The sequence below is a fragment of the Drosophila guanche genome, unplaced genomic scaffold (genome assembly GCF_900245975.1).
Source record: "Drosophila guanche unplaced genomic scaffold, DGUA_6, whole genome shotgun sequence".
Lineage (NCBI taxonomy): Eukaryota > Metazoa > Arthropoda > Insecta > Diptera > Drosophilidae > Drosophila > Drosophila guanche.
Window position 1 is genome coordinate 2008783 of NW_022995751.1, and position 25936 is coordinate 2034718.

A 25936-nucleotide genomic window follows, 5' to 3' on the forward strand; every position below is an offset into this window, starting at 1 on the left:
CTAGATAATCATTTCATTTCATTTTCATTTGTTTGTTTAGTTTACGTTTTTTTTTTTGTTATAGCAAATCCATGTTACAATTTGTGTTTCCGTGTATCGTTTTTTACTTTTTTGTAGATTTTAGTTTGTAGATTTACTTTAGCTTTAACCTTTTCTTTGTTTTGTTTTTGTTTAGACTAAAATGTGGACTAAATATTTAAGCTTTCGCTTTCATTTTTTCTTAGCTTTGCTTAACTTTGATTTTTGTGTGTGTTCTTTTACACTTTATGTTGCTTTTCTGGCCATTGCTTTTGAGCATTTTCCAGCCCTTTCGTTGACCCTTTTGCTTCAAGGCTCAGAAAATGGTTTACAAAACATTTTGTTATATCGTTATATTAGTTTGTATCGTACTTACAGCTTAGACTTTTATAATCGATTCATTATTTATGTACTTCATTTATATTTCATTATACGTTTAGTAAGTGCACTTGCCAATTTCTGTTTATCCCGCCTCGATATCATATTCAAAATAAACAAAAATTGTACGGCGCTAAACTCAAATACAACAACCAATCAAAGGGATAAACATATGTCCGTAAGCCATAGGTTTTTTTTTGTTAGTACATACTCTTGTTTTTAGTTTTGTTTAGTTACACAGCCTTAGAAACTACTTAAGGGCTAAGTCATACATTAAATCATGGGGACAAACATAATGTTAAAAGGTTCACACAAACAATTACCAAAATATAACACGATAAATGGAACAGAAACGACAAAAATATTGGAATTTAGAGAGTGTACAGTGCGTTTCACAAGCACAAGTCGGTATCTAGTGTGTCAAAAGAAATAGTTGCATATATCATTAAAGGCGGTCACTGATTTAAGGCTTTCTTTGAATTAAGGCAGAAGGTGAAACGATGTTTCATTGTTTAAACTATAAATTCATGATTTTCATTGATTTACAGCTATGAAACGCACTACCACACTTGGCTGGGAAGGACAAAACAAGGACTATATTTAAAAAAAATACAATAAACATTACTTTTTGGAGTATTCCATAAGTTACATAACAAAAATAGGGTTACAAAAATTATACTTTAATATAAGCGAAAATGTTTTACGTCTTTATTACCGATTTATGATCGATCTATCGCTTTATCCTATTCTTTATCGTTTCGTTTATATGTTTGACATTATAATTTCGCTTGCAAAAATATACATACATTATTAATATAGTATAAACATTATTCCGATACATTTTTCAGGTCTTTTGCCACCAATTTTCTTGCTTGGTTGGTATTACTTTTTTGTTTTCTTGTATAAATTGTATTTATAGTTAAATGTATTATAATGTTAGTTGTTTTTTTGTTGTTGTTAATTGTTGATGGTTTTTCTTTTAGCTTGGCTTTAGACTACATCCATTATATTATTAATATTATTGTTTCGCTTATCGCTTTTCCATTTACGATTCTAACATTTGTCCTTGTTTTTTGTGGTATTTTCCTTATGTGTTTTGTGTTTTTTTTTTGTGGTTTTTATCGGTTATTTTTCTCGTATAATTGTAGGAACCTATTTTTTAACTAGCAGAGCGCATAGATGACGCGTATAGTTTCTATAAAAAAAATGCTTTCCTATTATATTGGGCTTACAATTAATTCATATGTGTGCTGTGTGTGTGTGTGTGTTGGTGTGTATGTATAACATAAAAATATATATATTATACATATATCGATTTACATTGGTTATCTGTAAGTCATTTCTGTATGTGTGTTCTATCTTAAGAATAAATTGTTTTGTGTTTCAGAAGTAATGACAATCAAATGGATCCATGAATCATTTATCCATTTGAATGTCAGCACTTGTCTGTTATCAGCACATATATCGATGATGATGATGGTCTGTATATATATTGATTAATAATCATTATATTCTCACTTATCGTCTAGCCGAATGACTATACAAGGCTTTGACAAGTTTTACAAATTGTGTTTCTTCTGTTTTTTAGCTGTTTTCTTTTTTAAACATTGGCACGATATCTATAAATAATATATATGGAGTTATATAGCCTATGAAAATATATATGTAAATGATTGATTAGTGTTTTTGTTTTGTTTTAGTTCTCATTTTCGTTTCCTTTCAATCCCCACAAGCAATTCTCTAAGAAGTTATATAAACCTGTATAGTATGCTATACATATATGCGACCCTAGACCTAAGCAAACTGTGGTGTTCGAATATCATAAAGGCGCAAACACAACGAATCCAAAAATCTGTATTATGTATGTACCCATCTGTCTCGTTGGACGTTTGACTAACTATGAATAACAATTTGTGTAATATATATGGATATAATATATCATATACGCCTGTCCTTAAACGGATTTCTAAGTAAAACTAAACAACATAAAATAATAAATTACAAAATGAACGTGTTTCTGTTGTGGGTTCTATGATCTGGTTGTTGCTCCCAATCGAAAGAGAGTCTTCTGGTTTCTATATATTCTTTTTAAAGCATATTCAAAGCATTCCATATATTGTTGGGCGTCTAAATGCACATGCTGCATGCCACACACGAGTAAAACTGCAGTACAATATATAGTTATTTTGTATACTATTTACAGCACTAAATCTTTTGTCATAAATCGAAGAATTCTAGGGGGGACAGGAGGGGCTATACACTGACTAACGTTAATGGCTAGATTACTTTTTTTGTGCCATGGTTAAATGATTACAGAAAATTGGTAAATTGGGGTGTAGCTAGTTTTTCTTTAGCACTAATTTATAAATGATATTTTTTCTATCGCTGTTCAGTTTTACCGAGTGTTCGTTTCACTTTCGCTACTCTTTGCTACGAATGTTACTGCCTTTTCTCGGTAGTTTTTATACAATAATTTCTTCTGCCACTTTGTACAACGAATTCGTTTCAATGTGTCATCTTAATCACTAATTCCTAAGCTTAGAGCTATGGTTCCTTGCTTCACTCACACTCTTTACATCTCGCACACATGCGCTTTGGACTTTTGGCTTAATTTACCACTTGAATATATGTATATCTTAATCGCTATGTTGTTTGTATAACGTATATGCATCTAAAAACCAAATTCTTTCACTCACTCTCTCGCTCCCTCACTCTCGCTCACTCATTATCGCCTAGCACTTATAGTTATCTGTGTATCTGATATATTTTACAAGTTTTCTTTCACTTATTGGCGTCCGAATTGGATGTTGATCCTCCCACAACGCCTCCCGATGCACCGCCTCCATTTGCCTGCTGTTGATGCGGCTGTGTGGCATGCTGGATGGTATCGGAGCGACGATAGTAGAGTAGATAAGGCACCCGCGGCGTATGCGGCTGCAGCACTTGCTTCTCGCTAATCGGTTTCACCGAACTGTCGTCATAGCGCAACCAATTGTTGTACCCCGTGTGGAACACATCCGTAATGTAGTGCCCCTTCGAGGCCTCCTTTCCGTCATGATAGACCACTGCGAACAAGCGGTAGGCACGCTGCTTCTGGGAGGTTTTCTTCGAGCCAAGTATCTCTACAAGAAAGATGATTAGTACACGGATACAGCATAAAAGACTGACTAGCACTCACTGGCATCGATCTTCAGTTCGGCGGGGAACTCGACTTTCTTTAGGATCTTTGTGCAACCATCGGATCGGTAATCAAAGTACTTTAAATGCAATATCAGTACAACTGGTAGCTTCTCGAGGGTCATTTGCTGCCAGGCCACCACTTCCTGCTTGGTCTTGCTACCCGTAACGCCCTCTAATTGATCACGACCCACTAGGATCTCTAGGGCTTCCTTGACAGAAGCAGCTTTCTGTAACAAAACAGAGTTAAAGGATTAGTACGTCTTTACATGGAGTTCTCCTTCTACTGCACTCACTTCAATGTTCAATTGTAGAGTAAAGAATGGCTGAATCACATCCGTGGAGTGTTCTCCCTCACGCTGCAAACGGGAGCGCAATTCTCCGCGAAAGATGTCGCTGATGGGAGTGCGTCCAAAATCTGTTTGGCGTGTGACACTGCCCTTGTTTCGATTGTTGCAAATCATCTAGGGCGAGAAATTTCAATTAAATTAAATAATTCCCTTTATAAGACATTAACTTACCTGCCAGACCTCGCCACCATCTTCGGGCTCCGGCTGCTCTTGGCCGTTCTGCTGTGGCACGGGCTTGGCAATCAGTTTAATTACCTAAAAAAACAGATAGAGAAACCATTAATTATTGTATTTTAATATATTTTATCAGTGACTTACCTCCAACATCTCATCGTTGAGTTTATTCAAAACATAACCCAAAAACTCTTCGGCATCCTCCTGGCGACCCTCGACATGCTCCTCGCGGCTGTCGTTCCACAGCTTGTAAATATCTGTGGGCTCAAAGGCAATATCGCACTGCAGGTCCGTGCCGGCAAATTCATCTTTGCCCTTGTTCTGGGCCGCCTTGTTGAGAGTGTTCAAACGTAGACGCAGCCCACTGGGCAGCGATGAAAAGTTGGTCATAAAAGACATCCTATTAAAGAAGAAACACAAACATTAAAATACAAACCAAGAGGTAGAGATTTTTGTTGATGTTTGTGTCTGTTTCGACAGAGAATTTCCATTGAAACGGAGAACTCTCCTTGAAAGAACAGCGCACGTGCGCTCGACTCCAACGTTCAGCGATTGCCGTCAGAACGAAGGCAACGCACTGAACGCAAAGCGAAGCCGCGCGACATTTAGTCTGCCACAAACGTAACACAAACGCCAGCAAGGTGCCTTGGTGTCTGTTGACTTGTCTGTGGCACTCGGCTCCCACCAAGTTCCCCTTTCTATCCCAAACTCACATGGCATTCACTGTTGGCGTCTTCACGTCACTCAGGACCGCCGCCTGCTTGGGTATCGATCGCAGCAGATTGTAGAACGGCGAACAGCCCAGCAGCGCTTGGAGTATAGAGTTGATGTAACAATAGTTTGAGCGATTGGTTAGTCCTCGGGGACGCAGGCTGATGGGCGCCAAATTAGTCTTCTGGCGTGTCAGGAAATCTGCATATTTGTTGGTCCACTCATCGAGTTGGGCCGAAGGACGCGCAACAGGCTCTGGTTTCAGAGGTTTGATGGATGCCGAGGGACTGGGCGCTGGCATCGCCTGTGCCGAGGCAGCCGAATAGGAGAGCGTTCCGGGCGTTATCAAAGGTGTGATGGGCGCAGGCACTGGCGCTGGGAGTTGCAGTTGCTGATGAGCGGTTGGGGCTGGCAAAAGGGGCTGAAGTTTTGGCTGTGGCTGCAGTTGTGGTTGCGGCTTCAATTGTGGTTTTGGTGGGGCCTGCAGCTGTGGTTGTGGCTGAGGTTGAGGCTGTGGCTGTGGCTGAGACTGAGGTTGTGTCTGGGGCTGTGGCTGCTGCTGCTGCACCTGTGGCTGCTGCTGAGGTTGAGGCTGTGGTGCTGCAACTACCACAGTGGCTTGCGGCTGAGGTTGAACTGGTAGCTGTGGCTGTGGCGGTGCCAACTGCTGCACAGGCGGTTGAACTGGCAAAGGCGCCGGTGCGGGTGTTGGTTTGTTGGCCTCGTACGGTGCCACCTTGGCCACTGGCTTCTTGTTGGCAAACAGACTCGCCCACGAGGGCTGCGAGCTCTCGGCGCTGTTTTGATTGCTTTGCGAAGCGGGTGGTGCGGGCGGGGCCAGATTCATCTGCGGCTGGGTATTGGCGGAAGTGGAGGAGGATGCAGATGCGGATACCACGGAGCTTAGGGCTGGCTGCTCGTAAACAGTGTGCTGTCGCTTGGCCGCATAGCTGCTGTAGGTCTTGGTGGCGGCCGCTGGCGGTGCAGCATATTGTTGCTGTGTGGCAGGTTGTGTCTGCTGTTGCTGGTGGTAATGTGATTGCTGCTGCTGCTGAGAAGCTGCTGCTGCCGCTGCATTGCTCGTCTCTTGCTGCTGGAAATGGCTTGGCGTTGCTGTTATGCTCGCCGTTGAGGTAGTTGTTGCTGCTGCAGCTACTGTGGCACCTCCCTGCTGACTGTTCTTTCTCTCCAGCAAAGGGGCATTGCTGGCCACTGGCGACGAGGGCACCTTCATCGTGCCATAGGTGCGCACTTGTGGCTGTTGCTGTGGCTGTTGTTGCTGCTGCTGCTGTTGTTGTTGATTGTTGCTGGCACTGCTGCTGCTGTTGTTGTTGCCGCCAGCGTTGCTGCTGCTGTTGCTGCTGGTGCTGCTGTTGTTCGTATAATTATTCTGATAGTGCTGCTGCTGGTAATGCTGCTGATTGGTGTACGTCTTTGTGGAGTGACTGTAGCTGCCGGATTTGTTGAATCCTCCACTGCCTCCTCCTGTGGCTGCTCCTGCTGTAGCTCCTCCTGGTCCATTATTAACATTGTTGGGCGATGCCGTCACCGAAACGGACTGCGTGGACTTCTTGTGCTGCGCAGAGTTTGTCCAGGACATGCTCTTTGTTGTCTGTATTCCCGTCTCGCTGCTGCTGTTACCTCCTGCTCCCTGGTGATGATGATTGTACTCCGACGAGTACTTGCGACGCACCTGATGCTGCTGCGATTGATTGTATTGCTGTGGCGGCTTTCGCACTTGCTGCTGTGGCGCCTGTTGCTGTTGATGCTGTTGCTGATGTTGCTGTTGAGACTGTTGATGTGGCTGATGTTGCACCTCCTGATAGCCGCTCTGTGGCTGCTGCTGATGGTGTTGCTGCTGTTGCTGCTGCTGCTGCTGCTGCTGCTGCTGTTGTTGCTGCTGCTGCTGTGGCACCACCACGGGCGATGTCTGTTGCTGTTGATGATGCTGCGGAGCCGCCTGTTGCTTCTGCATTTGCTGTTGAGGTGCCACTGTTGCCACCACCTGATTGGTAGCCACTTTCGTTGCCTGCTTCTCAATTTGTTGTGGCAACTGTGGCTGCTGCTGCTGTGGAGGTGGATGCGCCGGTTGTTGCTGCTGATACTCCATTTCGATTTGCTGCTGCTTTTCATTGCTCAGAATCTCCTCCAAAGGAACTTCATTATTATTATTCATCAAATTCTTCTCAACAACTGCAAAAGAAATGGTAATAAGAGGAAGATAAACAATCAGTAAAGAGCATTTTCTTTTGCCACATGCCACAAACTAATTTACAATATCCCGCCGCTTCCCATAATTGATGCCAATTGAATGCTAAACGATGCTAAAATAATCTTCAACTTCAGCGAGCAAGTAGAGCAGAGCAGAGCGAAGCACTTGAATGTGGGTTTGATCGAATTCTGTTCCATCATTAAACAGCCGACAGACACATAATGAATTTCTGGATGCTACGATGGCACAGACATTGCTCTTCTTCCAAGCATTTAAAATGTGTGCCGACCCTTAAATTGATTTGTTTTCGTCCACAAAGTTAACAATAAGAGGAAACCATCTTTGGTACAGCAAATGTGTGGCAAATAGTAGTTAAAATCAATATGGATAGAGAGAAAGAACCGTTTGGTTGGTGGATCAACCAGAAAAATGTACAGCAAAGAAGCTATAAGAAGCCATTCCTTAAGCTATAAAAACTATAAGAACAAACTATCTGTAAAGTGTATCCAACAGCTCCAGCCTCCAAAGACCTGCCCCTTTCTCTCTTATTTTCCGCTAATTCTCTAGAAACCCAACAAAGAGAGTTATTGACGTAGCCCACACTCTTTTGTGTTGCTCTGCTGTTGCTGTGTTGGTTTACTGCTCCACAAAGTACTATTTTAAGTGATAAGCAGACCAACCGACTGGCAGTCCAACAGGCCTTCAATTTGTGCCCAACAGATTGCCTGTCGGGTGCCGCTATCAGTGCAAATAGAAAACATAACTAATCCATGTCAAAAACTCGAGTACTGCACGGAGGTTGAGTGTGGCAGTGGGGGGAGAGCACGGAAAATAGACTATTTATTCGTCAATCGACAAGCCGCCAAGCCAAAAATGATTATTAAATCACAATAAAACTCCCCCCGCCCCGACCAACCATTGTATAAGCGAACTTCGGAACTCGATTGCCACTGAGATACGGGAATACGAAAGATAAACTACATTATTCGACATGCGATGTGATAAGAAATGATGGGAAAAGTGAAAAACAAAAACAGAGAGAGGGATGGGGGTGACGAGGAGGAACAAGGTTAAGCCAACAGATGGGTGAGAAAAGGGAGCAACGGGAGATGAGTCAATATTCACATGATCCACATCCCCATGTCATCCTAACAAGCGGTGACAAAACAGAAGCAATCTGTTGTCCCAAGATGGTATGGGGCAACGCCTTTCAGAGTGATGTATCAATAAAATGCAATTGCAGGCTTGGGAAATGGGTCATACAATGGGATACTCTTTTATATACGATTAAAAATATCTCAAATTTTTAGGGAGCTACAATATCTATTGGAAAGCGAATGTACCTGTTATTATTTCTAACACGTAACTTAAAACGTGCTAAAACTAAATTCATATCCAAACATTTATATTTGTGGCAATTCCTTTTGCTCTACAAAAAAGGATTTATTTAGACACAAATTAGCGGAGTACTTCTAACGAAGTGCTTTCGTTCGACAATTGAAAGGAAGGCAGTGCTAAACGCCTACTTACGGAGTGTCCGCCCCATCCATATCCCATCCTCCGCCACACCGCCTCCCCCTACGCTAAACATCATATGACAGCCGGAGAGCAAGCGAAAACCTTACCCCGAGTGTTCCCACAACACGCGGGAGATAGATATCCATGGAATTCAGAATGTGTTAATTAATTTCAATTAGCAATTAACGAGCGACTCTCTCACAGAATTATTAAATACTTCAATAAATATAGCACAAAATCGAAAATAAAAACCAACCACAGGCGGGAGATACATATTTGCATGGAAATATGTGGTGGAGCAGCAGCGGCTGCCGCCATAGATATTAATGCATTACAAATAGTGGAAATAAATATTATATCTAGTATATGAAACAAAAATCTATGCCAGGGTGTTAGCTTTTGGGTTGCAATAGCAACAGCTTTTGATATACGTTACCATAACGATAGACCCGAGAGGGGGGTTCTACAGCTAGTGAGAGCGAGTGAGAAACAGTGGGCTTCGATCCGTGTGCTGTCACAAGGTTGGATGGATAATTACAGACATGAGTGCACAGGTAAATTGCAATAAGTTGACTGCACCAACAATAGCAACAGAAATAACAACAATAGCAGCAACAATAGCAAACAAGGAAATTGTTAGGCACGAAAACACAACACACACACAGCGAGAAAGCAAGAGAATACGAGACTGTACTTAATTTCCATTTGCCATTCAAATGCGTTAGATGAAAATAGAAGAACAAAAGGGAGAAGAATGGAGCGTAGGGTGATGGAACACAATCCATGAGAGTAGGGCAGTTCTCTTACATATCTTTATTGCACTTCGAATTTTAATTAAGAATCGCTCAAAAATAAACCAAAAGAAACCATCAAAAAATATGAATACTGAAATTGACTATAAACGTATTGAAAATTACTATAAATTTACTGACAAAAGTTGACAAAAACACTAGATCATCGATACTAATAAAAGGATAATTGGATAATATTCAAATAAAAAACAAAAACTACAAAATAAATCCAGATAACATTTAAAAATCTTTAAAAATTCCACACGATTCTCCTTTTGCTTTCATTAAAATACAGAAACCTTTATAACAACCCTCGCAAGTATAACAGTGTGTAATGTATAACAGTTTCCTAAAGCTTCATTGAATTTCGTAACAAATTTGGTATCCGCGATCCAATCCAAAATAATCAACAAAAATGGGTCAAATTAGTGTTTCATCTATGGACATACCGAGAATACACCCCTTAAGCCCCATTTTATATCTCACATGAAGCTCCGCGCGATCAATCTAATTGTTGCTGTTATTGAAAGCGCGATTTTATTCAATTTTTATTAGCTAGCAACAGAAGCAGCAGAGGCAAACAGCATCGCCAGCGCCTGAGGGGCACACACACAGGCTCTGCTCTACTCTATTCTCTATGAGTAATTTGAGCTTATTGAGCTTCGATCCCATAGCCCCCATTGGCACAAAGCGAGAGAGATATATGAATATGCAAACACGATATGGGGGCGCTTTTAATTGAGAGAATCAACAGCAAGTGAAAAGTGAACAAACAATCGAGTTTCATGGTTCATTTGGGAATCAAAACAAAAACGCGTTCGTTGACCACAAAACAATTATCACAAGACTTAGAAAATATACATAAAAGCATACATAAATATATAGATATACATATGTAGCGTTGTTCTATATAAATGTATCTCTTAGGCCCATGCACCACCCCCTCTCTCTCTCTCTCTCTGTCACTCTTTATTCGAGTAGATACGAGTACAAATACATGAAATTGTTGATTAGTTGTTAATCAGTCACTGACTGACTCACACCAACACAAAAATAGGGAAATAAAAAAATGAAAGAACCAAACAGGGTAACATCTTCAATGGTCGAAGGTTTGGATACCCTAAATGCCATCAGATCGGTGCTGGTATCATGCAAGAACTTTGAAAATAACCAATGTTATTTCTACGAATACCTTCTAAAGTTTACCCCTTTTCCATGTCTGCAAACATCCCCTTGAAATCACCATACCCAATGCTTAAAGGGGTACAAGAAAAACAAACCAAAGTCCGTCCAAAGTCGGGTTAAGCGTGGAAACAAAGGAATGCACATAGCGGAGCCAAATGCTGAGTTATAGTAAATACAAATGGGAATATGATATGTGTATGCGGTGGAAAAGTGCATGTGAAAGAGCAGTGAACACAGGATGAGAAATGGAAGCGGAATGGGAGTGTTTCGTAAGCGGCCAAGAGAAGGCGTTGTATGCGTAACGATTCGACCGCGCTGCTATTGATTCGAATCATAACCAACATCGGTCTACTATTATGTGGCATTCACAGTACTTTATCCGCACTGTGTTTTCTGTGGCTGCGTTCATGGAAATATGATAGCTAATCTACAAGGCGGGAAAAGCCTGCGCCTGGCAACAGGGGAAACTAAAAGCTAACAGCAGAGACACCCTGTAGCCTGTAGCTACTCTTTGGCGATTGTTTTGTTTCTACCGCAATTCAATTGAATTCATTTGTGTCAATTTATAATAAATAATACCCAAAGAATACAGAGAGAATACAGACTTTCTCTCTCTCTGTCTGTCTGTGTCTCAATAAATGAAATTGCGGGTGCAATTCCGATGCCGATTGCGAGAGTGAACATTGCATAATTCTACAACGGATAAGCGACCTTCGCCTTCGCTTTTGCCGGCATGCAGCAGCACTTCGCTTCATCATCATCATCATCATAGGAGGAATAACAAAAAAGAAAGCAACAAACTGTTAATGTTAATCGGAGCAAATGATATGCCACCGGGGGAAATTATATACGAAAGTGAGAGATGTCATAAAAGGGAGGCAGGACCGGGCAGGGTCAGTGAGTCGCATCGACTGGAAGCTAAGGTAAACTGACATTTGAGCGACAGGGGAAGAGATGTACCAAGGACACACGCGTCTGTTGTAATGTATATCCTTTCTGTATCCTCACCTCACCCACTTCTGTTGGACTGACTCCCACATCATTAACATATAAATGCGTACAGCGTGGAGCATGGAGCGTGGCTCCATTCAGCCATGGGCTAGATACAAATGCCTCTGACAGATACAGAGGCCAGGCTCGAGCGGCTCTAGTGAGTTGCATACTAAGCAAAGCCAGCAACAAGTTGAGCGCGGGCGATTGACTACGGAACGTCAGAGAGCAAGGTAAAACATGTCACAGCAGCCACAAACTGCGTCATATTATCTACTACTACTATGTATATTCGTGTTTCTATGCGATGTAGCCTGTACCTGTGCACATGTGTATCTATGTATCTATGTGTACGACATCCCAAATGAACAAGAGAGTAAAAGCGACAAAAAGAAAACGCTGAATAGCGTAAAAAATCAAACAAAGCACATTGACTGCACCCAACGCGTCGTATGCGCAATTTTCATTTTCATTAACAAAGAAAATGCCCCCCTAGCACCTTCGCCTGAGAGGTGGAGGAAGCACAGTGACAAGAGGGAGCTCTGGTGTGGGGGCCGTGGCTTTTATTGAACTGCCCAGAGTCATCGTCATGGCCGTCGCTTGGTTCATTCAACCTTTTTTTTCTGGAATAAAGAAAATAACACAAGATGTGGCAAGAGCATTAAGCTGCTTCCCGCTCTCTCTCTCTCTCTCTCTCTCTCTGTCTTTTGCTTTCTCTTTGAGAGACCTTCTGCCTCAAGGATTGTCATGGATGGTTGTACTACCATCATTCATTCCGAACATCTGTGATATATTGTAGGGCCTCATCTCTTACCCCCTCTGCTGTTTGCTCCTCCTTTCTGACTCTAGAATGTTCTTTCGTTCTATCTGTGGGTTTTGGCCCCATTCCCACAGTGTTGGAATTCACCCAGTATTCTTGTCAAATGGTGCAACTAATTTAAAGACACCTGCTGCCGCTTGTGGGGCGTGTCTTCTGAATGCCTCAGCCCCCACTTTACCATCCGATGACATGGGTCAAGCTCTGCCGCGTGCCACGTGTAGCACTGATTAAGCCGTGTCCTGGCTTGTACTGCGATTTTCATTTTATGCTCCATGCATTTATAATTTAATCCTATACGGCCAGGAGGCACACGCGCTGTTTCTGTGGCTGCCGCTGCTGTGGCATTACAGTTTTGCTCTGCTCCTGCCGTATTATATTTCCCTTTGAGCGGATTTTATGCACGCGCCTTTCACTAAATAGCAATTTCCTTTTCACAGCAAAAAAAATTATATTCAAGGAAAATGTGGAGGCGTTGGCCGTTTGAGCTCTTCTAATGCGCTAATCATAGAGGAAGCCTGCAAATCAACTTATGGCACTAAAAGGGAGGCACGTCAGAAAAAAGCCAGCACAGAGAGCAGAGGGAATCAAAGGCAATTGGCAGGAAGAGGCATAGCGCCCTCTGGCGTTGACCCATAATATCGAGTGCATGCATGCACGTGTGTGTGTGTGTGGCGTGTGTGTGCCCCCAAGAGTGTATCTGTGTATGTTTGTGACATGGAATTTTTATGAATGACATTGACCGAGCAACAACCACCCAAAGTAAGTACGACTAATAGACCGAGCGACAGTACACTTCTTAAGTCACCCCTTGAGAGAGAACACTCCTCTCCCCCACTCTCTCTCGCTCTGTCTCTCCCTAACTTGGTTAGCAAGAGAGCGGCACAGCGCCATTCCGCCTCAAGAGTCTCTTAAGAACAAAAAAAGGCCAATACAAAAGTGGTCTACGTCTACGACCATAGCACATGGCACCACAACAAAAAACCCCCAGCAACAACTACAACAACAAGACTGTTATAAACCAGAAACCAAAGCAAAGCACATTTTTGTACGATTTTTATGGCCTGGCAACAAATGCGAGACGCAGAAAAAGTAAAGGGCTGAAATATTGTGATACTTGAGGAGGGTAAAACCGGCGGCGTCGGAGCCGGCGGAGGGGTCTTATCTCGGTGTCCGTGTCGAATGCATTTTATAGGTGGAAATGCGTTAAGATAATGTACTTATTATACAATCTTCGCACTCGAATGGTAGTTTTGTCGGCGCCTAAAAGGCGGCATACGAAAAACCGATTCACACACACACACAAATGCGTAGGATTGAAAAGTAAAAGTCTTTTTGGGGGAGGAGTGGGGTGTTAGTTGGTCGGACAGAAAGGTTAACCTTTAACCTAAATCGCAACTAAAGAGCGCAACAGTTTTGTAGCGTGCTCTTTGCTTCAGGGCATACGCTGTATATTGAGAAACTGTTATACGGTCGCTTGGTCGCCATGTGGCGCGCCAGCGGCTACCGGTTTTTTCAGGCTTTCCCTCGGCAACAGAAACAACAAATTCCGAAAATACCACCCCTTTCGAGGCTGGGTACGTAGGGGTTGTTTGCCCAAATCTCTGTACGAGAATTCCTCATCGGTTCTGCTCTGCTCGACTCTCTGCTGTTCAATCAGCTGTTCAGGCGTATGAGAATCAAAAGCAACGGCAACCCCTGCAAAGCCAAAGGCACATCATCAGAATATACCTGCAAAGCCAAAGAGAGCCACAAACAAGCATTCACCTGAGAGAGAACGAGAGAGGAGCTTCCGCCACATGGCTGCTCGCTGGCAAGAATGGAGCTTGCGCTCTGTGAGCTTGAACTTCAAATGCATTCCAACGCAGAGAGACAGAACGAGAGAGAGGCATTCACAGGCATTTCGCATTTGTATTTTTTTTTGCTTTTGCAGTTTTACGTTTTTCAAATTGTCTTTGTTGCTATTGCCGCTGCTGCTACTATGTGTGCTTTGTATATCGTATAACAGTGGCAGTGGCACTGTCACTGCTGCTGCTGCCTCTTGGCTTTTGGTTACGACGAATTTTCATTCCGCAGCGAACGGCGCAGCAGTCAAGAACAGAACGTGGAACATTGACGGAGCGAACGAGACGCGGACCTACGTGTGTTCTGTGTTCCTTATTATTTTCGTTGGCATCTCTCTATATATCTCCACCACCTCCTACCGCCCCCCATCCGTCGCCCGACACTGCTGTTCAAGCGGGCAGCACAGAGAAAAAGTCAAAATTATTTGAATTAAAAATTACAACAAGAATCAAACAACAACAGCTGCGGGTTTGGGTCGGAAAATGCAAATGCAGCTGAAAGTGTCCGGACGCGTGTTGACGATGAGAACCACGTAAGCTCGGCGTGAGTGTCTCCCCTCCCCAGTGCACAGTGCCGTGTGTGGTGTGGTTCTACCGTGCTTCACCGCCGCTCTGCCGTTTATCGATCAGAACGCTTTTTCAGCGGCCACTTCATCCGTTATATCCGTTGGGCGGAGGACGTTTTTTAAACCGAAATTCAATGCTCAACAAAACTCAAACACACCAATAAATTATACAATTGCAGTGTCAGTGGCAGTGACTATTACGACGTACAGCGCTACGTACCTATCATCAAGAGTACCGTACCGTGCACGTACAGCACCCCCGAAAAACCAGCAGTGCCGAAAAAGCACATGAACTAGAAGCAGAAGCTGAATCTGAAACATAAGCAAATGCAAAGGCAACGACTGGCAAAGAAATAACAAAAACTAAAAGCAAAGACAGAAGGAAACAGCAGAAAGCAAAGAACATAAAAAAGTGCAAAGTCAGGGAAATCTCGAGGAGGAGGAAGCTGAAGCTTCTATCAAAACAAAACATTCTGCCGTGACCTCAGCGATACAGCTGCAAGTGCAACGGTAAAAACAAAAAGTAAAGCAAACAACAAGAAATAGCAGCAAAAGCACAGAACAAAACGTGACAAATTGCAAATACAAATAAATAGCACAAAAATTCTCATCAATGAATATTCGAAACAATTTAAAAACCTTTTAAATATTCCGATTCTCAATAGAAGCACAGGCACAAAGAGTAACTTGACATAGTTTTTAAAAAGTTAAAAGTATTAACTAAATTTGTAGTGTAAAGCTCAAAGTGCACACTCAAGCGACGAGAGCCGCAATAGCCAGCAGCAGAGACCTTATAGATATTTTGAATATATGCACATACGGCCTACGCCTATCTATCACTAATAAAGAAATAAATTTATTTATCAAAAGTAAATGAAAGCAAAAACAAAACTCAATAACAATTGACAAAAACAACAGCCAGCAAGCTCACACACACACACAAATAACGGCGCATGCAGTCGCAGTAAGACAGAGAGAGTGAGAGTAAAAGCAAATATTAGAAGAGACTAAGTCCAAAAGCTTGGGAGAGAGTCAGAGAACACAGTGGCAAATGCTGCTTGCCGTTCTGAGGGGGTGAGCCAGAGCCAGAGAGCGACAGAACGATACGATAGCGTAGCGTGAGAGACTGAGAGCAACAGCAGCAGACAAGATAAAAACACAGTCAACGTTGGCAACGGAATTCTCGACATCGTCGCCATCGACATCGGCATCGCAGTCGAAAACGAAAGCGGGAACGGGAACAGACGAGGCGCGGGCGCACACACTTCTTCCTCCTCGCGTGTTGCTTCGCCCAACCATTCTCTCTCCTTGCACTTGCACTCTTTCCTTTAACTCCGCCGCGTGTTCGTGTGCATTAACGGAATAAACGCATCATCACAAGTACCGCTGCATTATGGTGGATACCAATGGCGGAAGTAATACCGCTGTGTCGGGGAACTCTGCTGCACGCCTGCGCAAGTTCGATAGGACGGACAGTGAACTGGCCTGCGAGGAGGCGGCACACTTGACCGCAGAACAGAACGACACTCCAGAGGACGAGAACGATGAGGAGAACGAGGATGAGGATGATGAGAGCGAGTATGGAGAATTGCCGCCACCGCCGGACGGTGGCTATGGCTGGGTCATCTGCTTTGCCAGCTTCATGTGCAACATGATTGTCGACGGCATTGCCTACACTTTCGGCATCTTTCTGGAGGAGTTTGTGGCCTACTTTCACGAGGGCAAAGGCACCGTCGCCTGGGTGGGCAGTCTCCTGTCCGGAGTGTACCTCAGTGCTGGACCCATCGTCTCGGCGCTGGCCAACAAATATGGCTGTAGAGCGGTGTGCATCGCTGGGAGCATCATTGCCTGCATCGCCTTCGTTTTGAGCACTTTCAGCAATTCGGTGAGCATGCTGATGGCCACCTATGGATTCCTGGGAGGATTCGGCTTTGGCATGATCTACCTGCCAGCGGTGGTGGCCGTGGGCTACTACTTCGAAACGAAGCGTTCGCTGGCCACGGGCATTGCGGTGTGTGGCTCGGGCTTTGGCACCTTTGCGTTTGCCCCGCTGGCCACGTACTTGCTGGAGGAGTATGGATGGAAGAATGCAATTCTCATCTTTGCCGGCCTTATTCTCAATTGTGCCATCTTTGGCGCCATGATGCGACCCCTCACATACCCTAAAAAGAAGAAGGTTAAGCCCCTGATGCAGCGCATGTACGAGGAGAAGCAGCTGCAGCTGGAGCGTGGCTCCTTTGCTGGTTCACATTTCATGGTCCAGCTGCCGGATGGCACCATGGAGCGGAAACTTAAGATGCCCCTCAACGCGGACCCTGGCGTTCATTCGAGTCTCAATCTGGAGCTGCTGGCCCAACAGGCGGGAGGCCTGCATCCCGTGTCTACGCTCCCAACAATCACCGAGTCCAAGGTGGTGGATGTGCATCGCAATGGAGGTGGAACTCAGTCCCCGCCCAATGCCGACAGCAATGGCCAACTCTCTGCCGGAGGACGGGGCGGACGTCGTCCGCATCGCAGCTCGGAATCTGATCACAGTCCGTACCATTCGCAGGATGGCGGATCCATGACCAGGAACGCCTCACAGCCCGCCTTCCTGGCCAGCGACCATCACGGTCTGCCCAAAAATGGTTCCGTGCCTTCGTTCAATCGCGTGCGCAAGACCTCGGCTTCGGAACGTTTTCAACCATCGCTGGCGGCCATCAGAGCCACGTCCCGCAACGATCTGGAGGCAGGCGGTGGAGGAGATTTTGCCACCTCTAAGATGTCGCTCTCCCAGCGGCAGGGCAGCAGTGGTAGCGGCAAAATGGTGCGACCCATGTCCCGAAAGGACATCTTCTACTCGGGCTCCGTCACAAATCTGCCCCAGTATCAGTCACAGAAATCCCTGGCTGGCTATCGAAACTCTGTGCTATCCCTCACGAAGTACGAGAAGAGCATGCAAAGTGTCCAGAAGTTGGATCCCCTGCAAGACGCCGAAAAGCATCGCGAGGAGTACGACCTGTGCCCATGCCTGGGCATTCCCGATTCGGTTAAATCTGTGGTCAACACCATGTTGGATGTGAGTCTGCTCAAGGATCCCGTCTTCATGCTGATTGGAGTGTCGAATATCTTTGGCATGGCTGGACTATATGTGCCCTTTGTGTATCTGGTGGATGCGGCCAAGGAGCACAACATACCCAAGGGAGATGCCGCCATGCTGCTGTCCATCATCGGCATCACTAACACTGTGGGTCGCGTATTCTGCGGCTGGGTGGCAGATCTGCCGCAAGTCAACTCTCTGCTACTGAACAATTGCTGCCTGCTGGTGTCGACCATCGCCGTGACCCTCACTCCGCTGTGCTACAGCTACTCGGCGTACATCACGATGTCGATATTCTTTGGCTTGGCTATCTCTGGCTACATCTCGCTAACGTCAATTATCCTGGTCGATCTGCTCGGCCTGGACAAGCTTACCAATGCCTTTGGATTGCTCATCCTGTTCAGAGGATTCGCCGCCCTGATTGGTACACCTCTAGCTGGGGCCATCTACGATATAACGCACACATACGATCTGCCCTTCTACATGGCAGGCGCTCTGTTTGGCATCTCGACGATCACCAGCTTCTTGGCCCCCTGTCTGAAGCGCTGCAGTCCCTCGGATGAGACGCCCGTCCACGTGGAGACTCTAACGCCCATTGATGAGGAGCAGGATGAAGAAGCGGAGGATGACGAGGATCAACCTATCACCATAGTGCCCAAGATCATTAAAACGCTGGCCAGTCCACAGCAGGAGGAGCCGCCACAGCCGATGTTCCCGCAACAACAGAAGAAGGCAGCAGAAGCAACGACATCGGAATCAAAGCTTTAAGTATTCGAAAGGGCAGCTCAAGGGGAGATGTGGCGCACAGCAAAGAGATGAATTTACATAGGAAAGAGAGGGGGAAAACACCAGGGAACGATTGAAAGATCCAGCCAGATATTTTTCTATAACTTATATAAACAGAAAGCGGGTCGAGAGTATTGTAGAGAGAGAGAAAGAGTGGGGAAAACACACAAATCACACCACACACAAAAGTAAAACCTATATACAAGGATCATAAATATATATATAAAATATATATACAATATAAAGCCCCAGCAGCAGCAGCAGAAACTATTACTAACAGCAGCAGCAGCATATAGGAGGATTGCTTTATGCTGGAATTTCTACAAGAAACTTGGCTTTAGCTTTCTGATAAGATTCCGGGCGAAGGGGAAGAAACCTTATGCTTTTATGGCTACTAATAAAATATAATATTAAAAGCTCATAAATCACCAACAAAAAAAAGCAAAGAACGAAAAAGCAACCAACCCTAGGGTAAACTGATGTACTAATGATATCGATTATAGTTTTGCAACTGTTATACAGCAACAAAAACACACAAAATATTTGTATAAAATAATTTCTATTATTTGTTTTGTTATATTAAAAAAAACCTTTACGATTACTATTACTACTATTAAAGATTTATGATTATTGTGTAATAATTATAGGAATTATAGTTGTTGTTACGAGAAAAAAAACTGCAAGCTGTTTAAACAAAACATAAATGTGTCATACAAAAGTAGCGGGAGAAATCTAACGTGTAAACTGTAGCAAAGAGTAGTGCTAGAAATAGTATATCTGTATGTACGTGTCTGTAGAAGCTCTAGATGTAGGGATCCGAAGCGGGTGGCCCGAAGAAAACTTAAAGAAAGAAGAGTCGACGGCGGCGGCAACAACTATTAAAAACTAATAAATTTTGTATTTTTTAAGAAACAAAAAATGCTACAAATACTAAAAACACAAAAAAAACCACAGCGGAACTTTAAAAATAAAAAACTAAAATTGTTTTCAATTTTAAAAACTTATTTGTAAAACAAAAATAAATTACAAATTTTATGTCTCATTTTACGAAGCAATTTCAAAAAGTCCACATACCGATAAAGCATAGAGGAAACATCAAAAGAAAGACATCGCAAAGCAAAACGCAAGGAAATGCCAATAAAGAAAAGAAAATTAAATAAAAAGAGTCTTAAATAAAAGTAGAAAATACATTTTTGAAGGCTTGTTGTGCCTTCTGTTATACTGTTATACACCGAGAGAAAAAAAGAGGTCGCAAAAAACGAGAAGAGGAGAGCTGACGAATATATAATGTACGTTGACGTGTAATACATAAATACATACAATATACATTTTTAATAACAACAACAAAATATTCAACTCAAGAAATATTTAGAAATCCAATGAGCAATAAGCGAACGAAATATTGAAATATTAAATCACGCAGCTACCAAGAAATACAAAAAAAACAAAACAAATAATGAAAGAAATGTTCTAAAAAACTGTTATACGCATAAGAATGGGAGGGCAAACAAAAAGAACAATAAGTGTTTGAGCAGATTAAGAGTAAAGAGGAGGAGGATAAATAGTAATAAAGAAAATGCCATACATTTTACCTACAATTTTGAACGATATTTAATATTAAATTTGTCTTTTTCCACTCAAGCGGAAGCCCATGTGGCGTTGCTTTAATCTGATTTAACGAAATGCTGCTCTAAAAGCCATCGATCAAACCAAACAGATAGTGGAAACCAAAACCTCTTTGTTTCAGACTTAAAATGTTGCATTTACCGGCGTAGAGCTCTACCACCTTCGAGGGCTCTTCTGGGGTGTCGTGCGCCACCGCTTACTGGGTGGCGAACATGCCTGTGACATCGTAAACCTTCTCCAGAGCCCCCATTTGATTAGCCTAATCAATAGCCTGGGGAGCTGGCTATAGGTAGAGTTATGTACGAACAGTACTAGAGGTAGAGGCCACACGGCCACAACGATATCGCCTATCAATCGCCTAGCCTGTGGACAAACACTTGGGTGGGTAGCTGCTATCGGGCGCTATTTATACGAATGCCCCGAGAAACCAGACCGGACCAAGTGCTACGAAAACAGCAATAAAAGTGTCACATTCAACGAAAGGGGAGAGAGTGCAGCAACAGCTAGCTGCAGAGACAGTGAGTGAACACCAATCGGTTTGTCAATTCCAGCACTTGAAATGTCTACAAAGATATTACGACTCGTAAAAGTGGTTCGATCGACCCCGCAAGGGCAGAAGATCCCATTTATGGCCTGATTTATGTGCTGCAAAAATGGGAATGAAATGCTTAAAGTGATTAATAATTAGTTTTGATGACAAATCCAAGCGGGAACAAGGGGACAGTAGCTTGAACTCTGCATCAGCTATCGTAGTTTTGATAAGCGTGCAAAACAAACGACAAACATTAAGACGGAAGCCACTTGTGTTGCTGATTATAGAAGGGGTAGAAAATTTTTAAACAACAAATGCAAAGAAAGCAGCGGCTCCCAACTCCACATAAGGGCAGGGGACCAAAAGCCAAAGCCATAACCATAGCCGTAGCCACTGGCCTAGCAACAACCAAATGAACCATGTACTGCTGATGAATATGTTGTTTATTTGTGTGGCTCATGTGTCGAGACAGTGGCTGCTCGGCTCCACTTCACCTGCCCAGAAAACACTTCATCGAACTACCGTAAGCTAAGTAGAGCTGGGGCAGCGTAAAAAGCAAGAGTAAGCAAAAACAAAAAAATAACAAAAAAAGACAAGCTGCATATAAACACGACGCTTCGATAACGAATGCCATGACAAATTCCAAAATACAAATGGAAAATTCAACAACAGAGATATAAAAAGAGATACTTGGACAAGCCGACGCTTGTATATGCTGCACAAAGCAAAGAAATCCTCTCGGCACAAACTGCTCTTTCAGCTCGACATACCCCACAGAAAAGGGCATTAGAATTGTGCATGAACTAACAATTAATGCTTATCACAAAAAGCATCGAACAAATTGAGTTTAGATTATGAACAAGTGATTCGATTCTCCCACTTGGCAGTAATTGAAAATGGGAACAGTTCGAAAAAAATACACAAAGAGCGAAACATTAATGATATACCCCACAAATGCTATCAACAAATGCTTTCCATAATCTATTATTGCAATTTGCAACTATTGTGAGGTGTAGTGAGGAGTGGGACTCACCCAGCTGATCCTGATGCAGCGGCTGCTGCTGTTGCTGCTGCTGCTGTGGCGTCGGTGTGGGGGCTTGTGGTGGCTGTGCCTGAATCATTTGCGGTTGCTGCTGCTGTTCTATGGCCACTGTTGGCGGTTGTTGCCATTCCTGCCCCGCCTGCCACTGTGGAGGTGGCGGCAGCATGGCTGCTGGACCGGCCATTGGTAGCGGAGCTGCCCATTCCACGGGAATGGCACCAGGCGGTCCCACAACGCATTCCGCTAGCTCATCCACGTACTGAAAGCAACAATGGAAAGAAATCAATTAATAAATAGAAAGGGTAATGGAAGGATTCATCACTTACCTGTTGGACTGGACCAGCGCCCGGGTGAATGGTCTGCAGGGAGGCCATCTGACCATCGTCGTAGATCTGCATGACGCCCATTTGATGCTGCATCTCATGGATCGACGCCTCATAGACGGAACAGCTGGGGCTCAGCATGCTGCCCGTTTCCGAGGATGGCAGCGAGAAGTTGTTGTGATTGAGCTCATCGCCGAGACCAGGTGCTCCATTCGGATTCGAGACCTGCTGCTGCTGATGTTGTTGTTGTTGCTGCTGCTGAAGCACGTCGGCATATTCCTCCGCATACATGGGGCCGGGATGCCAGATCTGCGGCATGCCCCCGTCCGGCTGTTGTCCACGCTCATCTACGCCACCCGGCTGGCTGCCATCCTCGGACACGTATGGGTACTCTGGCTGTGGGATGAGATGCTGGTATACGTAGCCTCCCATGCAGTTGTACATGGCGTTAGGATACATGAACGGCATGTAGATCGGGGGGCCGGTAACCTGCTGGGCAGCCGCCGCTGCGCCAGCATTGGGCGGAGCCTGCAGGGCCGCATGCTGCGGCGCAAAATAGGCAGCAGGATATGGCCCATAGGTGTAAGGATGGGGATAGTAGGGCACAGGTTGCATTTGCCCATCGGGCGGCCCGGCAACCAGCTGATGGTCCGGCTGCAGCTGCATGTTGGGCGCCCCAGCGCCGGCGCTGTCCGGCTGCATTTGTTGCTGTGGGGGCAGAGGAATCAGCTGTTGCTGCTGCTGCTGCTGTTGTTGTTGTTGCAGATGACGTGGATGGTAGTCATTGCGTCGCGGGCCACCTCTACCGCCGCGTCCACGTAAACGTCCGCGTCCACCCATGTTAGGATTATGCTGATTGGGACTGACGCCCTGGGTAGCCAAGGTAATCGGCACCTGCTGCAGTTGTTGCATCAATGGATTGCCCTGAGGATCGAAGAAACCCAATTAGTGGGGAGATTCTCTTTTTAGTAATTTTTCACTCACCTGCTGGTCCTGTGGCATGTCGCCGTGGGGCATGTAATGGGCCTGTCCTCCTCCGGGTATGTAGGCGGGAACCGAGTGCGACCAGCTATGTAGATTCACATTGGCAGTGACAGTCTTCACATAGACGTTGCTCGGAATGGGTGCCTGGAGCATGGTCGCAGCATAGTGGCCGCCCACATGCGGATGTCCTCCATGAGCGGGCATGTGCCCCTGGTTGTATATTGGCTGTCCGGCGGGTGTGAATGCCTGCACGGGTGCCGCCATCACGTTATTATTGTTGTTACCAGCGGGTGACACAACACTATTATTATTGTTGTTGTTATTGTTGCTGCTCGGTGGCTGTGGCGTGGATGGATTCGACACTGGTGTGGTGGCAGCAACCGGCGTTGGCTGCGCCTGGGCTGCTCCTGCTGCTGCGGGCGCGGCAGTGCCTGCACCGACCGATGATGGCGGTGGCGCTGCCTGCTGCAGCTGTGTTGTCTGCGCCATTCTTTGGGAACCGAACCGCAAGTTCTTGGCTGACTCCGTTAGTTCTTCTTTTTGGAGGGGTGAAATGATTCTCAAGATTCGCTGCAGGCGTCAAACATTGAAGATTCGTTTGCTGTGTAACGAACGAACGAAAGAGAAAAACACATCAACGAAATTTGCAGGTTTAAGGTTAGGGAGAGTCCCCGCTACCGGAACATTTGCGGCGCCAGCGATCTGGCAACACTGCACAGCTGTCTTGGAGTAATAAAAAAATCAAATAAACAGAGCGAAAGATCGACGGAGAGCAAGAGGCCATGCCAGGCAGGGGGGCAACGGCTCCCCGGACATGATTAAATATGTACCATAATTAAAACAACAATAAAACTACCATGCGGCCGCGGCGGCGATGCAGACTGTTTTTCTATTCAACTTTCATGTCTCACACACACTGCCTTCCCAATTAGAGATGAGCGAACAATTAGTCACGAATATCGGAGGGTGTAACAGGTTCAAAGGGTTATTTTGTTGAAATGTTCCACAAGTGATTTAAGCAAGTGTTTAATTAAAATGCAGCAAGTGCTGCAACTGGGATTGCACTTATTTTTAGTGAAACCCTTTGGCTGGCAAATCACATCTGTCACTGTCGCTCCACGGACTCGCGAGTCGCAGCATTACTCATCTCTGCCAAACACAACACACACACGTGTAGAAACATGAACGAACACGCATAGACACACACACACACACACACAAATGTGGCGCGTATGCCTGTGTAATAAAGGAAATTAGAAAATATCTTCAGTGGCAGAAGAAAGGCGACACTTGCCACCAGATTGAATCCGAGTGTCGAAATTCTAGCTAATTCGAGACGTCTGCTTCTGCAAGCCGCATGCTTTATGTAAATATGCAGCCAGGCAAAAGCCAGGCATTCGCCGCCGATTCAACGTCCAATGGCGACCAAAGAACACGTTGAAGCGAGAAAAAGAGAACGCGCTGAGGTATGCGAGGCGAGGCGAGGCGGCGGCGGCACACTGAAGAAGAGGGCTCGGTCATGGAGGGGGGTGGGTGGAGAAGGGAAATGAGCAGTTTATCGAACGTACCTTTTGTTGAGTCGCCAATTGAAATCAATTTCGTAGCAATTTGATCATATTTTATGCGTGCGGGCGGCCAAATGCGGCAACTGTGGCTGCGGCTGCCACTGAGATGGCCTGGTGGCTGCTTTCGCGGCGGCTCTCGTTCGCTTGCTCGCTCTCTTCTTTTTCTAATGACACGACCACGACGATAATTCCGCAAATTTTTACACGCGTCTACTTCGATGCTCTAATTAACAATTTTGTTTCACCGACGGCCACCACACACGCACATGCACTTTGTATGTGTAAGCACAGTAATTAATTATCAATTGCGATTAAATTTATGTATTTTTTGTGCAACAAACGGAATTATTGTTCTTTATTTGTCGGCAGCAGTGTGACCGCGAATTTATTGAAAAATATGCCGCCTGGCCCGCAGAAGTATACCCAAACATGCCTTTTCATTTGCAAAATATACCGCATATCCCATAACGTTTTCCACGATTTTGATATTCTGCTTAATATTACCGGCAAGGCAGGATTTTTAGCGCTAAAAGTACAAGTTTATCCGATTGATGGATCCATTTTGCATTCAAATGGTTAGTTTTCATGATTGTCTTTTTATTGGATTGTTTCGAAAACAAACGTCCACCAACAAAAAAAAATAGCATAATCCGTTACGTGAGTGGGCATGGTATTTACGTTATTTGACAACTTGTTGCGTGTCAGCCGGTAGTATGCTATGTTATGTGGCATTGGATACTCTATTTTCATAATGCATTAATTTTGTTGAGATAGATCTCCAACACTGATTGATCTTGGATTGGATTTGCATTGATTGGACCCTAAGATTTCAAACAGATACTCAATTGGTGGATATCCCTGGGGAACAGTGCTGCTAACTTTTCAGGAGGAAAAACTAGGGCTGAGCGACAGCCATGATCAAACTTTTCGATGTGTCCGAGCCGATATAACGACTCGATAGATTTTATCCTCCCCAGCCCTGGATTGCAGATGTCCGGCAGCTACGCCAAACATCGATTACAAACCGATTACGGGGCTATCGATGTTTGTAAGAGCTGCCAGCCCGTCTAGACTTCAAATTTAAATTAAAAATTGAAATGTTCTTTGGTTTTGACACACACATTGTTTTTATATTGACTTGATATTAATCTTGCAATGAACAAACAGTATTATAAAATGCAACATTTTTGTTTGTGGGTTACAGGTTACCGTCACAGCTAAATCCATCAATTGCAATGCTTTTCTGTGGGTTCTTTTTCTGGAAAACA

At 44.5% G+C, this 25936-nt stretch overlaps 2 protein-coding genes across 9 annotated transcripts; one reads left to right on the forward strand and one right to left on the reverse strand.

Moving 5' to 3' along the window:
* Positions 1-155: 155 nt before the first annotated feature.
* Positions 156-25050, reverse strand: LOC117587189 (trithorax group protein osa). 8 transcript variants are annotated; one of them, XM_034277713.1, is made up of 11 exons: positions 24672-25050; positions 23104-23704; positions 22123-23043; positions 21788-22055; positions 6684-7001; positions 4811-5822; positions 4242-4497; positions 4095-4178; positions 3870-4037; positions 3575-3803; positions 156-3518 (listed from the first exon to the last, which is right to left on the reverse strand). In XM_034277713.1, exons 2-11 carry the CDS (start codon positions 23590-23592, stop codon positions 3178-3180), a joined length of 4086 nt encoding a protein of 1361 aa, XP_034133604.1. In that variant the 5' UTR covers positions 23593-23704; positions 24672-25050; the 3' UTR covers positions 156-3177. The 8 variants fall into 8 exon arrangements, with proteins under 8 accessions (XP_034133604.1, XP_034133603.1, XP_034133602.1 ...); XM_034277712.1 differs by having other exon boundaries at positions 4811-6075; positions 6667-7001; XM_034277711.1 differs by having other exon boundaries at positions 4811-6075; positions 6664-7001.
* On the forward strand, positions 14381-19442 carry LOC117587193 (monocarboxylate transporter 3). Its single transcript, XM_034277737.1, has one exon. It carries the CDS (start codon positions 16125-16127, stop codon positions 18576-18578), a length of 2454 nt encoding a protein of 817 aa, XP_034133628.1. The 5' UTR covers positions 14381-16124; the 3' UTR covers positions 18579-19442.
* Positions 25051-25936: the final 886 nt, after the last annotated feature.